The sequence below is a fragment of the Nematolebias whitei genome, chromosome 3, assembly GCF_014905685.2.
Source record: "Nematolebias whitei isolate Nwh7 chromosome 3, NemWhi1, whole genome shotgun sequence".
In the NCBI taxonomy this organism is placed as follows: Eukaryota; Metazoa; Chordata; class Actinopteri; order Cyprinodontiformes; family Rivulidae; genus Nematolebias; species Nematolebias whitei.
This window is the reverse complement of record NC_056500.1, coordinates 32,164,292-32,179,100: the sequence shown is the minus strand read 5'-3', so window position 1 is coordinate 32,179,100 and position 14,809 is coordinate 32,164,292. Positions and strand designations below refer to the sequence as shown.

General features: G+C 41.3%; 2 protein-coding genes across 2 annotated transcripts in view; one reads left to right on the top strand and one right to left on the bottom strand.

Moving 5' to 3' along the window:
- Positions 1–2,794: 2,794 nt before the first annotated feature.
- On the top strand, positions 2,795–7,900 carry si:dkey-183n20.15 (RING-HC_RNF170 domain-containing protein). The gene is made up of 5 exons (XM_037674836.1): positions 2,795–2,914; positions 3,229–3,337; positions 5,958–6,031; positions 6,121–6,231; positions 7,475–7,900. The coding sequence occupies exons 1-5, from the start codon at positions 2,795–2,797 to the stop codon at positions 7,805–7,807; spliced, it is 747 nt and encodes a 248-aa protein (XP_037530764.1). The 3' UTR covers positions 7,808–7,900.
- A 300-nt stretch (positions 7,901–8,200) lies between these two features.
- pfas (phosphoribosylformylglycinamidine synthase) overlaps positions 8,201–14,809 on the bottom strand; it is a 14,501-nt gene continuing 7,892 nt past the window's right edge. Inside the window, exons 10-28 of the mRNA XM_037674835.1 lie at positions 14,451–14,588; positions 13,954–14,082; positions 13,796–13,869; positions 13,560–13,716; positions 13,419–13,480; positions 13,146–13,307; positions 12,823–13,053; positions 12,504–12,734; positions 12,189–12,369; positions 12,021–12,104; positions 11,610–11,765; positions 11,218–11,337; positions 10,985–11,130; positions 10,694–10,901; positions 10,516–10,607; positions 10,306–10,420; positions 10,075–10,224; positions 9,790–9,930; positions 8,201–8,868 (exon numbers count right to left, since the gene is read on the bottom strand). Of these exons, the coding sequence (XP_037530763.1) occupies positions 8,558–8,868; positions 9,790–9,930; positions 10,075–10,224; positions 10,306–10,420; positions 10,516–10,607; positions 10,694–10,901; positions 10,985–11,130; positions 11,218–11,337; positions 11,610–11,765; positions 12,021–12,104; positions 12,189–12,369; positions 12,504–12,734; positions 12,823–13,053; positions 13,146–13,307; positions 13,419–13,480; positions 13,560–13,716; positions 13,796–13,869; positions 13,954–14,082; positions 14,451–14,588 (2,888 nt within the window). The 3' untranslated portion in view covers positions 8,201–8,557. The remainder of the gene's footprint in view (positions 8,869–9,789; positions 9,931–10,074; positions 10,225–10,305; positions 10,421–10,515; positions 10,608–10,693; positions 10,902–10,984; positions 11,131–11,217; positions 11,338–11,609; positions 11,766–12,020; positions 12,105–12,188; positions 12,370–12,503; positions 12,735–12,822; positions 13,054–13,145; positions 13,308–13,418; positions 13,481–13,559; positions 13,717–13,795; positions 13,870–13,953; positions 14,083–14,450; positions 14,589–14,809) is intronic.

The window sequence follows — 14,809 nt, the reverse complement described above, 5'->3', positions numbered from 1 at the left end:
TTTATAGTTGCTGACATTTGATTACAGCAGTTTAACTTTTTTTTTTTTTTTGGTATTTCTCTAAATCTTAGACACACATTTTAAATGCCGATAGTCACAAATTATTTTTGACATAATGTTGCATATGAACAATTTTCAACCTTCTTGTGTTTTTTGTTTATATGAAATCAGTGGAACACTGAAATAACTTGTATATTTAGCACCTCAAAATGGTTCCAGGGTTTTCTGGAGTTGCGTGTAATTTTATTTATTTATTTATTTATTTATATTTATATAAATGTATTCATTTTTAAAACAAAACAAAACATTTCTATATACAATAAGAAATACAATCACGAATAAAATGAAAGGCAGCAGAAAGAAGAAAAAAATCTTATTATATCTGCTCCTTTTTTTCAAACAATTAATTCAAACTATAATAATATTCAAATAACAAAACAAAATAAATAACTCCTTCTTGAACAACAATTCAAACAATACACATTAAGCTATTTCATATTTTTTTAACAAATCAGCTTTGATCATTCTCTTAAACATACGCATTGTTCTGGCATTTTTAACATCACTCTCCAGATTATTCCATAATCTAATTCCTTGGATTGAGGTAGACCGACCCTTAGTTCTTAATTTCGGTTTCACAAATATCTCTATCCCTTTAAGATTATAACAACTTTCTCTTTTAACAAAAATTTATTTGTATATTTAAAGGTAATGTATTATTATGAGTCCTATACAAAACTGATAAAATACTATAATCTACCAAATCATGGAACGTCAATAACTTCAATTGATAAAATAAAGTACTTGATGACTTAAATGTTTTCTAGTAATAATTCTTACAGCTCTTTTCTGTAAAACAAAAATAGGATTTGTAAAAGTTTAAATTTTATGTGGACTGTGTGTGTTTTGGGTTGTCATGTTGAAATTCTAGAAAACCCAATAAAAGGCGTCTGCATTTATCATTCATCTGATGAAATTATGTTCGTCCCTGTGGTCTCAGTAGCTATATCTTAGTAGCTCGACCTGCATTGTTTACTGGATCGATCTAACCCCTGCAGCCTGTCCATCAAAATATCCTTTGTCAATAAAATGTTCTTTGGGTGGGTTTTAGGTAAACTTCCAGCAGTATGGTTTGTCCTTTAATGAGGAATTTCTTCTGTTCCAAAGAGCTTTTGGTGTCGAGCTGTGCTACATTTTGTTCCTAATTTCTTGTCTGTTTCCTGTCTGACCAAGACTCTTCATGTCTGAGTCCTCCCTTTAGCTGAGGATCCAGACATATAAGTCCATTAGATCATTTTCTAGATCTCCTGGCATGGTTTCACTCTGACATCTGGTTTCCTCCCACAGACCAAAAACATGCATGTTAGGCTGCCTTCAGGGCCAGGCCTCCCTTGCAGAAGAGTTCTGTGATCTCAATGGGTTTTGTCTGGTTAAATAAAGGTTAATAAATAAAAATACTCTTACAACTTGGAGTTTTTATGTTGGGAACTGAGCTATCATGGTTCAGGTTCAGGGAACTTGTGGAGCTGGACAACAACAAAGCTTCAAAAACTTCACAAGAACTGGGAAACACACCTGAACTTTACTGTAAATTCAATAACAAAACATCTGTATGCTTTGGGAATTGTACATTTTACTTTTTAATTGTGTATAAAGCAATTCACAAACTTGATTTCTGATTGGTTACAGTGAGAAATGAATGTAAATAATTTTGTTTAAAATCTGTTTAAAATGTGTATAAAATCAGTTTGAAATTTCCAAAATGTCAGTCCTTGTCCTCTGAACAATGACATCTGATTGATTTTATTACAGAGTGAGTGAAATATTAGACAAGGACTTTGCAAAGTAAACCAAAAGTAAATGATTGCCTAGTTTCAATCGTTCTCACCAAACACGGTGTAGGAGGGAACCTCTGCAGTTGATCTGATCATGTGATCCACATACTTTGCCTGTGACCTGACTGAAAGGAGACACGTGCTCATTTTATAATTAGATTATCCAAATACTTTTCCTACAATCAGATCACAGTCGAGTTAAAAGTGAATAGCGTGTTTTCGAAGTGTTTTCTCAGTAAATATTTTTTTATTGATCTGTCGTGCTTCCTTCAAGTAAAAAAGCCCCAGCTGATATAGAAGAGTTGATCATTAACCAAGAGGCCCCATTTATTAAGTAAAGTGATGCTGTCAGGCAGCACTTCACTTCCTGCTAGGAAACAGTGACTGTCTGTTTCAGACACGACTGCTTTTAGAAGAACTGTCCAGCTCTGACACATCTCAGTCCAGGTTTGTCACATTTTCTCCTGTTACTAACAAAAATTAAGTTATGCATTTTTTTTTAAAGCCACTGATTTAACTTAGAACTGGGTCAATTTTAGCTTAGAAGTATGCTTTGAGCTTCAAGCTTCCTAAATGTACGTATTTAAACATAATTTGAACCGAAACATAAAACAGTCAGAGAACTTTTATGGCACGATTTTCTGAAGCTTTTCTTCTGTGTTAGAAACTGTTTGGACATCTTTACTGATTGCTGTGAAGGTATTTTACTAATAAAAAGACAAAATGGGAAGAAGGTCTTTGATGGTGTCAAATCAAAGATAGGATACTTTAATTTGATTATTGGTATTTAATTATTCAATTTAAAAAACATGTTTTATAAATGTTAAGCTGCTCTGATTTGAGCATCAGTACCTGTGACCCACAAACATAAATGAGCTGAGTTTAGTCAGCCTTATCTCACCAGTCATTGGTGATGTATTAATATATATTTCAGATGTTTTTATCATTGCCAACTCATCATGTCATGTTTCAGACTGAACCACCTCCAACGTGACGCTCCAGTGAGTCAGGATCTCTCATTCAAAGCACCGACGTGCACACTTGGGCTGACAAAAACTATGTGCACGCACTGCCCTGAGGTGAGCGTGACACTGGCCTTCTGCAAGTTCTTTTGTTTTTACACGTTCAGTAGATCTATTTAGTTTCTTTCTGCCTGAAAGTTCCCTGATTATGATTTTATTAATAAATAAGCTGGAAAGACTTATAGCAAACCAGACCATACTAATGGAGCTGTTTTTCAACATGTTGCTAATTCTTAAAGGAAAAATATAAAAATATTTGGTCAGCGGGTATAATTTTTTCAAACAAAATTCTTTTGGACATATTTTCTAAATGTGTTGGGTTTTCCTGCCTCTCATTTCCCAGATGTTCTCTTTTTCTGCCACCTCTGTAGGAATCAGCACAGACATGTGTGTCTCTGAGTAGACGAGACCGGCACTGTCCGGTCTGCCTGCAGACGGCCAAATTCCCAGTCCAGACCAACTGCGGCCATTTATTCTGTGGTGAGAGATTACACACACGCAACATAAACTGGTTTGTTTCCTGGCAGTAAATGTATTTAATCAGACCAGTTACTCTTGGTGTCATCTGTGCAGTCATCATTAAAACTGAAAAAAATGATTTATCTGAAACATACTTTTTATATAATTTGTTCTCTGAGCGGTATGGTGTCAGTGTGATGCTGCAATGGAGCTTTGTCTGCTCCAATACAATTTATCTCTGCTGCTGGTAGTAAAAAAAAAACAAAAAAACAACAATGCTATTATCTGGCTTGAGAAATGTATTTAAATTACAACTCTTCATAAACACATAAACGAATAAGACGATAGAAAACAATGAAATTAACCAGGAAAAGCTTTATTTTATGTTGTAGAAATGTTTTTCATCTTGAACAAGACAATTACTCATTTCAAAATGAACACATCTGTCCCCAGGGGAGAGTTGGTATTTATGACACAAATGCACTTTCTATTAAAAATTACGAAGCAGATCCTCATCCTCATGTTTATCATCAGACTTGGCTCTACCCTACAGCAGCATTATCTGTCTTTAACATTTATTTAACCTTCAACATTAAAAACCTTTAGTTTATTATAACAATATTAGTTTTACAAACCGGATTCCAAAAAAGTTGGGACACTAAACAAATTGTGAATAAAAACTGAATGCAATGATGTGGAGAAGGCAAATGTCAATATTTTATTCGTAATATAACATAGATGACAGATCAAAAGTTTAAGCTGAGTAAATGTAACATTTTAAAGGAAAAATATGTTGATTCAAAATTTCACAGTGTCAACAAATCCCAAAACATTTGGGACAAGTAGCAATAAGTGGCTGGCAAAAGGAAATTGAGCATATAACAAACAGCTGGAAGACCAATTAACACTAATTAGATCAACTGACAACATGATTAGGTATAAAAAGAGCTTCTCAGAGTGTCAGTGTCTCTCAGAAGCCAAGATGGTAAGAGGATCGCCAATTCCACCATTGTTGTGCAGAAAGATAGTACAGCAATACCAGAATGATGTTACCCAGCATAAAATAGCAAAGACTTTTAAGTTATCATCATCAACCGCTCCTGTTTCCTGGAATACCTTACAAAAACAATTGAAGCTCTCGACCTTGACCTCTCTAAGTGACTTTAAGAATCTGTTGGACTCCAGGCAGGGACCAATGCAGACATGTTCATGTTTTTAGTTTTCTACATTTGCCTTAGAATCTAGCTGTTTTTTTGTTACCTTTTTCTTTTAGCCATCCTATTTGTTTAAAAAAAAAAAAAAAAAACTGGAGTATGACTTTTTATAATTGTTTATTGTTGTCGCTGTTGTACATTGTTGTCATCATTCTTTGTTGAAATCAGGTCTTTCTTGTAAATGAGTCCTCGAAGCTCAATGGGATTTACCTGTCTAAATAAAGGTTGAATTGAATGAAAAAACCGTGCATAACATCATCGAAAGATTCCGAGAATGTGGAACAATCGCTATGCATAAGGGTCAAGGCCGTAAAATTCTACTGGATGCTCGTGATCTCCGGGCCCTTAAACGCCACTGTCAAGGAAATAACAGAATGGGCTCAGGAATACTTCCAGAAAGCATTGTCAGTGAACACAATCCACCATGCCATCCGCCGTTGCCAGCTGAAACTCTACAGTGCAAAGAGGAAGCCATTTCTAAGCAAGCTCCACAAGCTCAGACGTTCGCACTGGGCCAGAGGTCATTTAAAATGGAGTGTGGCAAAATGGAAGACTGTTCTGTGGTCAGATGAGTCACGATTTGAAGTTCTTTATGGAACACTGGGACACCATGTCATCTGGACCAGAGAGGACAAGGATAGCCCAAGTTGTTATCAACGCTCCGTTCAGAAGCCTGCATCACTGATGGTATGGGGTTGCATGAGCGCTTGTGGCATGGGCAGCTTGCATGTCTGGAAAGGCACCATTAATGCAGAGAACTATGTTCAGGTTCTAGAACAACATATGCTCCCATCTAGACGTCATCTCTTTCAGGGAAGACCCTGCATTTTTCAACATGATAATGCCAGACCACATTCTGAAGCAATCACATCATGGCTACCTAGGAGAAGGATCCGGGTACTGAAATGGCCAGCCTGCAGTCCAGATCTTTCACCTATAGAGAACATTTGGCGCATCATAAAGAGGAAGGTGGGACAAAGAAGGCCCAAGACGATTGAACAGTTAGAGGCCTGTATTAGACATGAATGGGAGAGCATTCATATTTGTAAACTTGAGAAACTGGTCTCCTCTGTCCCCAGACGTCTGTTGAGTGTTGTAAGAAGAAGGGGGGATGCTACACAGTGGTAAAAATGGACTTGTCCCAACTTTTTGGGATTTGTTGACGCCATGAAATTTGGAAACAACAGATTTTTCCCTTAAAATGATACATTCTCTCAGTTTAAACTTTTGATCTGTGATTTGTGTTCTATTCTGAATAAAATATTAGATGTTGGCACCTCCACATCATTGCATTCAGTTTTTATTCACAATTTGTTTAGTGTCCCAACTTTTTTGGAATCCGGTTTGTATATTTGTTTGTTGATTTTCTGTTGTTAATAAGGTTTATACTTGTTGTAAACCATACTGAAAGTTGTTTTATACCTCAGCTTCCTGCCTGCTCACCTACTGGAAACACGGCTCATGGTTAGATGCCATCAGCTGTCCTCTCTGCAGACAAAAGGTACGATCCATTCCATGACTTTACTGTTAATTATGAACACGTTAAGTGATGATGATGCAACGTAATAAAAATGACTATGACTTTTCCAGGTCAGTGTGCTGTGTAACCTGTTCACAGAGAGTCAGTTAGACCAGCAGTCGAACAAAGTTCTTGGGGAAATCACAGATTACAACAAACGCTACTCTGGAGCCCCAAGAAGGGTCAGTACTCAACCAGTGCCTGTTGAAGAGTCAGCCGTAACGGCTCTCGTTTAAAGCCTTGAATGTAATCAGATCAGACTGAAGACACATGAGAATTATTCCTCTTAGGTTTGGGAACAGAAATACTTGTTCTGCAGCTTTTAGGATGTATTGTTCTGAACAAAGGAACGGTGTAAAATTAAAGATCGGGTTAACACCAAATGGCACACCCAGATGGTGGCAACCGATTTCACACAAAAAGCTCCTTTAAGATTAAAGCACTCGCATAAGTCACATCAGTCCAAAATGTCTAATAAAGTGGAAAAAAACATAAATACGTTGCTTCTCCATATAAGTCGCATCAATTATGAATCACTGCTGACAACCCAGCAACGTGGGCCGGTGTTGTGTCATACATTGATTGGCTGCCAAATGGCGGCCGCGGAAGTGTGCTTTAACAAGATTAACACTTAAAAACAATTATTTGTTTGCTCAAAATTATATTAAAGGTGTGTCTCGGTTGAACTTTTCCTTAATAAATGTGCTTTAATGGTCAAATCAGCTGCATTTCGTCTGGGTGGTGCTGTGAAATGTAGCTGATTTGACGTTTGCTCCAGGAGTTCTGGAGTGAGACGAAAGTGGCTTGGTATGGCAATCCAAGTGTCTCTCATGCCACTTTTACCTGTTAATAAGACATTTGGCTTGCCATATTACTCGAGCACCCTCTCGTGGCTGAAAATGGTAGTGTTCAATATTTTTAACAAAATAAATAAAATGCTATGTGTTGTCATCATTGTATGTTCCCATACAAAGGCAAAATTGGCTCTCTGCATTTAACCCATCACACCTGGGATACACCCAGGTGGAGCAGTGGGCAGCTATGTAAGCACCCGGGGAGCAACTCGGGATTAGGTGTCCTGCTCAGAGACACCACGAGATGTGCAATGACTGGGGGATCAAACCCAGGACCTTCGGGCCCTGAGTCAGCTGCCCTGCCCCTACACCGTCTCAGCCCACAAATAACATTTCCATGTCAGAATGAATGAAATCCTCAGATCTCAGCCAAAAATTAGTTATAAATATGGGAAAAAACATAAATAAGTTGCTTTGCTGTATAAGTCACAGGACGTGCTAATTTATGCAAAAAGCTGCGACTTATACAGCAAAAAATATGGTATTTTCTGTTCAAACATGTGAAGTCACACTGTTTAAGTGTTACCATGAGATTTCCAGTCTGTAATCTGTTTTTCCTTCTTGACTCCAGGTAACGGACTACCTGTGTGACGCCCCTCTCCTCCTACAGTTAATGGCTCGTGGCCTGGGCACCATGGGGGGTCTCGTGTGGCTGTTTCTCTTCAGGGTGGCCTTGTGCTGTGTGGGGACGGTGGTGTCCACCTCCTCTTCACCTGTAGACACTTTGTCTCCATCAGAGAACCCCCTGGAAACAGACTTTGCACTTTGCGGACTGTTGGGGGCCCTGGACGACCTGGTGGTGGTGGTTCTGCTGCTCATCTGTGTTCTTAACACCAACCAGCAAATGGAACCAGAGAGAGGAACCTCTCCAACTTCACAGGGACTGATGGGGAGCTCAATGTAGGTGGAGGAAACAACTACCTGAAACTGACTTTGATTGTGTTTCTGTTTATTATAAGTTGGATTAGTCAGAGAGGGAATGTTGATATTTGTACAGTTTAAGTCTGGAGGTCAATGGTGTCTGGTACTCTTGGACTCCAGACTGGTTTATCAAGTGTTCACAAAGCTTATAGAAGTCTAAACTAATGCAGCGTGGTGGTCCAGCTGTTGTTACAAACTCCCAAGCTCCTTAGCTATGAAGAGCTCAAATCTGGCCTTTTTCTAAAACCAGTTTACAGAAAAACACGTCGACTTGATGGAAATGGCTTTTTTTTTTTTTAAAGCTCACCATTTATCTGTTCTGTATTTTCGTCCGTTTCAGTTGTCATGTTAGCACTCGGTTAAGATCTTTGTAAATGTGTGATATTGTATGAGTGTGTGTTTTTACGGTTAAAATAAACTATATTTATTGTCCTGCACTGCTTCTTTTTAATCATGTCACACAGCAGGTTTTAAATGGATTTATTAGTGTGGTTTGGATAGTTTCAAAGGCACAACTGATAAGAGTGAGCATTCCTCACTAGTGTGCTGTGGTTTTGGAAATTATGAAATGTAAACAAAGTTTGCAGGGCGTAAAGTTTTAGGCATCTCAGAAACAAGAACAAGTCACAGCAACAACACACAGACACCAAATTCAAGGTTCACAACAATTAAAAAGGTGCATGAGGTAAAGCTTGCACATTGGACAACTCTGGGATTATGTAAAGGCAGGATTTTAATCTGAGTTGCTGCACCAGGCGACTGCGTTCTTGAACATGCGCAGCCAGGGTGAAGGTGTGAGGGAAGGCCTGAGGGCCCTCGGAGCCCAGGGCCACTGCCAGCTCAGGGTGCAGCGCTCAGGATGGGGCATCATGGCCAGGTGTCTGCCGTCCTGGGAGGTCAACCCTGCAACACCCCGAGGTGAGCCATTAGGGTTTAGAGGATAGTCTTCAGTGGGACAACCCTGATCATTGAGGTAACAAATGGGTGCAAGTCCACTGGAAATGATCTTGTCTTGGGCCTGAGAGCTACGGAACTGCATCTGACCTGCAGGAGGGAAAGAATGGTAAATTATTTATACAGCACCTCAAAGCTCTTTACAACAGTCTGTGCCTCATTTACCTCCACACACACTCATACAGTAATCCACTAGATTTCTACAACGCTAATCTGAACAAGAGACTAATCAGAGCTTTAGATCACATTTATGAATGTGATCACCGATGGGAGACACATCAGAGGCAATGAGGGGTTCAGTCTTGCAGGGATCTGCAACTTTTATGATCAAAAGAGCCATTTCTGCCCCTTCGTTCACTAAATTAAATGTGTCCAGAGCTGCACAACCTGCTACAACTGAGATTAGCAACTAGTGGCCCGTGGACCACTTTAGGTTTGTTGGAGGGAGCTTTTCTGGTCAGTAGGGGTGACATTAGAAAACTAAAAATATGTAATAATTTGAACGTTTGTTGATTTTTTACGTTTTAGGGCAAAATAAAACCATATTCTTGTAAAGAAGGGGAAAAATAGAATAGTTTTTACCTTTTTTATTATTATTATTATTATTAAAACAATGAACTATGCAGGCCTATGTGATTTTTTAAAAACTGTGGAACAATTAATTAATTATTCTACTTTGAAGAAATAAAGAATAAAGTTAAAGTGAGTATGTTTTGCTCCTTGTATTAATACTAGTATTCGCATATTTGCTAAATAAATCAGAGAAAAACGGCTAAAACCAGCCCCTTGTTCTTGTTGTTTGGTATAACAACCAATATAAATCAGTTTTTGTTAGTTTTGGACAAAGTTTGTAAGAGTCAATGCTGCAAATCAATATCAGACCTCAGCGGCTGAATAAAGAAAGACCTGATGGTTCAACAAAACTAATCAGCTTTGTGGAAGATCAAAACGTTCACACTGATTTATTTGTGCTCACTTGCAGCACCAGAACACACACGGTTCTGACCTCACCTTCTCCATGTGCGACCCACACTCCCAGTGCAGAGCCCTCCATGCCTCCGAGCCAAATGGACGGAGACTTCTGAATCCCAACGCTGACAAACCGTGACTCAAACCTGCCAGACTTATTATGGGTCAGTACGACTTCAGAGTCTGACCAGAGAGAGGACAAAACCACAATTCAGTCATGGAACATACTTTAAAAATGTCTTGAACATTAATCACAGATAATCTGCTTGAGCACTGTCTTGTTTAACTTCCACAGTTAGGAGAATGATTTTTTCTTTCCTATCTTACCAGCTCCATCCTCAGCCTCTCCCACCCAGCCCAGCAAGACGAGCAGCTGGCAGCCGTTACACACCCCCAGACTCACGGTGTCTTGTCTCCGCTGGAAGTGATCAAACTCAGCCTTAGCCTTGGGGTTGTAGGCAACAGTTGCAGCCCAGCCTTTAAGAACCAGATACATTAAAAACAACCTGCCGTCTTAAAGTGGGTCATAACTGGGTGTACATGTGATGTTTTATAAACCTTTAGCTGATCCCAGGACGTCTGCGTAACTGAACCCCCCGACAAACACGACAGCTTTGAAAGGCTCAAGGGTTAAAGAGCCAGAGCAGAGATCCTGCATGGTGACGTCCCAGACCTACGCAACAATATGATTTATGATTTTAAAAGCTAAACTCATGAAGAGAACTTGCACAGATTTAACAGATCGCTCATGGAGCTGTTGTTATTTACCTCGAAGCCCGCCATGTACAAAGAGACAGACATCTCTCGATCTCCGTTGCTGCCCTCCTCTCGGACTACAGCAACCCGTGGAGGCCCTGCAGCTAAAAGAAAATCACATTTCAAAGATGGCTTTATAATAAAGATGACAAAAAGAGTTGCAGTAATAAAATATTAGAGCCACTCTTACAAGGCTGGCGGATGCTGGGTGTTTCAGACGGGTCAAAGGTGAGTTTGAAGTATGGCTGTGTTCTCTTGGAAAGACCCGCCTCTTCCTGTTTTACACAGAGCTCGTTGGCCTGGAGGCGCTCGAGCTGAAAACTAGTGTCCTCCCAAACTGCTCTGAGATCAGGCAGTGATTCATGCAGCACCTCCTGCCCATCCACTTGAATTCTGACCTGAGTGCAACAAAAGACAACAATCAACACAAGTACAGAGGAGAGGCCTTTAGTCTCGGTCCATACACAGAAAGACTTCTCACCGTTGCTTCTGGCCCAAATCCACAGGTTGTTCCAACACGACGGCACTCCACGCCTGCACTGCTGTAACTCTGACGGACCGTTTCTACATGAGACTGTGAAACCTCCAGGATCAAACCTAGCTCCTCACTGAAGAGCAGCTCCATGACTAAACCGGAGGCAGCAAACACAGCACAGGTTTACTGAACAGCTACAAGTCACAGAGAAATAAAGACAAACAGACAAACTCGATGACCTCCACATTCTCCTAACGAGAGCTCGATGTCAAGCCCCCGATTTCCTGCAAACGCCATTTCCAACAGGCAGGAGATGAGGCCTCCATCGCTGATGTCATGACCTGCGCTGAGCACACGATCTGAAAGCACAAAGAAATATAGATTCAATGTCTGACACTTTTAAAAACAGATGAAAATTTGTTTAAAAAAATTATGTTTAAATTTCTTGAAAAGTAACAATGCTGCCTTCAATGCACACTCAGACCACCAGGCGGCAGCAGTCCACGGTGCAAACCACATGATAGAACTAAAATAAAACTAAATATTTGTTTCCTACAGAATGAAGCCAAGTAAAGACATTATACAGTTTTTCTCTCTCTAAATGTAAAAGCCAACAGATTTCCAGACTCACTTTGCACGAGCTTCTGAGTGGTGTTGAAGCATGCCGTCAATAGTCCTGGCTGGTCCAGGTCAGGAGAGCGGTCTCCAAGTTGCCTGTAGCACTGAGCCAGGGCAGAACCTCCCAAACGATGACGGCCCGGACTTAGAGGGACCCACAACAACACACCTGCAGACAAAACAAAAAGCAGATTGAAAGAAGGAAACATGCATGTGTGTGTGTGTTCGATGTGTCAAGTCTCATTGAAAAAACACAAACGGGCACAAACGACATTACGCAGGCCATAAAAAAAACAAAGATATTTCACATTTTCAAAGTTATTCCTCTATCACAGCAAACCAGTCAGAAATACTCTTCTGACTGGTTCTACTGGAGGCTCTGTGTTTGAACAGGGTCAGCTTTGTGTCTGTCAGCATGTTACACCTTTGCCATCTGGATCCTCCAGGTCAGGCGTCACTGTGGCAGTGACGTCAGGACAAACAGCGTACGCAGAGATCACCAGAGCACCTGCCGAGAAGCAGAGCAAACGCTTTGTACAACATGAACTACACGAACCTACGCACACACACACTGACACACACCGACAATGACCTGGAGCCTTGACGGTCTCCGTCCCCACTCTTGCTGCCATACTCAGAGAGTCCTTGCCCCCATCGATGGCTACTCCAAGTTGACCCATGACCTCACACATGGCTTTGCAGGCCTCCCACAGACACACCCCTTCCCCAGGCAGTTTGGCAGCCCACATCCAGTTCCCACTACATTTCACATCCTGAAACACATCAATGAAATTTAAAAAAATACTTATTTTACTGTATTGTGTTAACGTTAGTCTACAAGATGCTGAAGTCAGATTGAAGTATTTTCAGTTTATTTAAGGTGTTTAATTGAGTAAGGTGGGTCCACCTTCAGCGCTGTGACTCGGGCAAACACCAGATTGGTCAGGGCCTCTCCAACAGCCATGCGAGCCCCCGCTGCAGGACAGAGCAGCCCTTTGATTGGCTGCTCACCGAGTGCGGTTGCGGCTCCCTCCAGGCCAAATGGCGAAAGAGCGACGACGGCCACGTCAGCCAGAGGGGTGTGAAGAGGGCCGACGCACTGTTGCTGGGCAACCAGCCCCGTCACCGACCTGTCCACCTGAAGAGAGCGGGGACATGCAGAGTCACAGCATGTCTGCAGTTTATTTTACTGGCAGAAAAGACGTTCCACCAGGACGTAACAGCACCTTGTTGGTGAGGTAGCGCTTGGAGGCGACAGCAGGCAGTCGTAAAACACGCTGCAGGGCGTCTTTTACTGTCAGACCAGCAGGAAGACACAGTGACTGATGGGTTAGGGCTCGACGCTCCATCTTAAATTCTTTCTGTGGCATTTTGCCCAGAACCCACTCCAGCTGCAGGTCGACAGGATGGCGCACACACTCTGCCTGCACGCCCCGCTCATCGTCCACCAGCACAATCTGTGAAAAACGACACAGATAAACATAAATCTGTTCTGCAAGGCTGAGGGTGACCAACAGGACGAGCCAACCAGCAACCAGTGATGACGTGCCTTTCCATCTCCTGTGATTTGTCCCACAAAGTCCACAGGACACTTCTCCCTCTGACAAACCCTCTCTAGAAAAGACTTGTCTGATGGACGCAGCAGAAGAGCGTTGCTCTCCTGATACTCGGCGCCCCACAGCTCCAACACGCTCAGCGTTGGGTCACCTTTCTACACAGACGCAGGAAGCAAAGACAAACTAAAACACTTCAAAGATATCAATTTAAAGAAAGCACAGTAATTCTTTTGCAGATGTGAACCAAACGTTCTGCAGCTGGTGACCTTGAACCTGCTGCAGTAGATCACAGCACCTGCTGGCTCGCTGAGCTCCTTCAGCACGTTACCTAAAGAAAACATGTTTATAAACGTTTATTCATGTAACAGCAGTAAATTTATAAAACTAAAAAGTATTTAGTTTGGCACCATTTCCTCCTGCTCCCTGATCATGAATACTACAGATGGGGTTCTCATTGGTTCTTTCCAAACACGCCCTGAGAACCCGATTCATCTTCTGCTCCATCTCAGCGTCTCCCCTCTGGACCGCCCCCAGATCTCTGTCACTGCAGTTGTCCCCTTGAACCTACAACCACAAAAACATCTATAAATGTCTACAATAATGCCACTAATGGAACCAATGGGATTTACAGAAACATTTTTACTTGAACAGAAGAAGCTGCTCCTCCTCCTAAACCGATGCGATACACCGGTCCTCCGATCTTCACCACCTCCATCCCTTATTGAAGCAGCAGCCAAGTTTGAGTCCTTTTATGTTTGAAAGCTTTAGACACCGCTCAGACACACAGAGTTGAACTATTACCAGGTTTGGCCTCTTCCTTCTTCACATGCACGTCCTCAATAGACCCGAGACCACCACTGAACATGATGGGCTTAATCCACTCTCGTCGCTCCGCATTAGCCAGCCGCATGCCGAAAGAGCGAGCAAAACCTGAAGGAGGAGGATCCAGTACTTATGGTGGAAAACAGTTAAGCACATTAAGGTTTTGTTTAAGTCTGAAAACACATTTCCTGTAGTAAAAGCAGCTGGCTCTCCTGGTTTGACTCCATATAAAAAAATAAACTGCTACATGTTTAGGTTTGTTGTCATACGCAGATCAACAACACAATGAAATGCTCAGGAAGAGAAGAACCATCTCGACTCACCAAAACAACAAGAAATACCAAAGCATGCAGCAAAAATACAATAACAAGGCATCAAAAGTGAAAAAGAAATGCATCTAGAGCAGCACGGTCCTATTAGTATGGTTCCTGTTTTCCCTTATTAGTGCTGCAGCAGGTGTCAGTGTTTTCTCTTACCTGCCAGGACAGGTTCACCAAATTTGTTGCCGTAGTCCGATGCTCCGTCGCTGGCCTCGACTGCAACCTGGAGAGGGGAGGCGAAGCTGGACGGATACTCCCATCCCTCTCCTTCAGACTCCCAGGGAAGACGGTATCCTGAAGAGAACAGACAGTAACGTCAGCCTTTTTAAAGGAGATTTTCTCTATGCTTATTGAATGTATGAAAATTTATTCAATATATTTATCTAAATTATGTCTTTGAGTACATTTTAGGGACTAATTCTTCTCTACATTTAAAGCCTATCAACTGACATGGGCACTGGCGACCCCCGCGACCCAAAAAAAGGAAAAAGCAGGTAAAGATGATGGATATATAT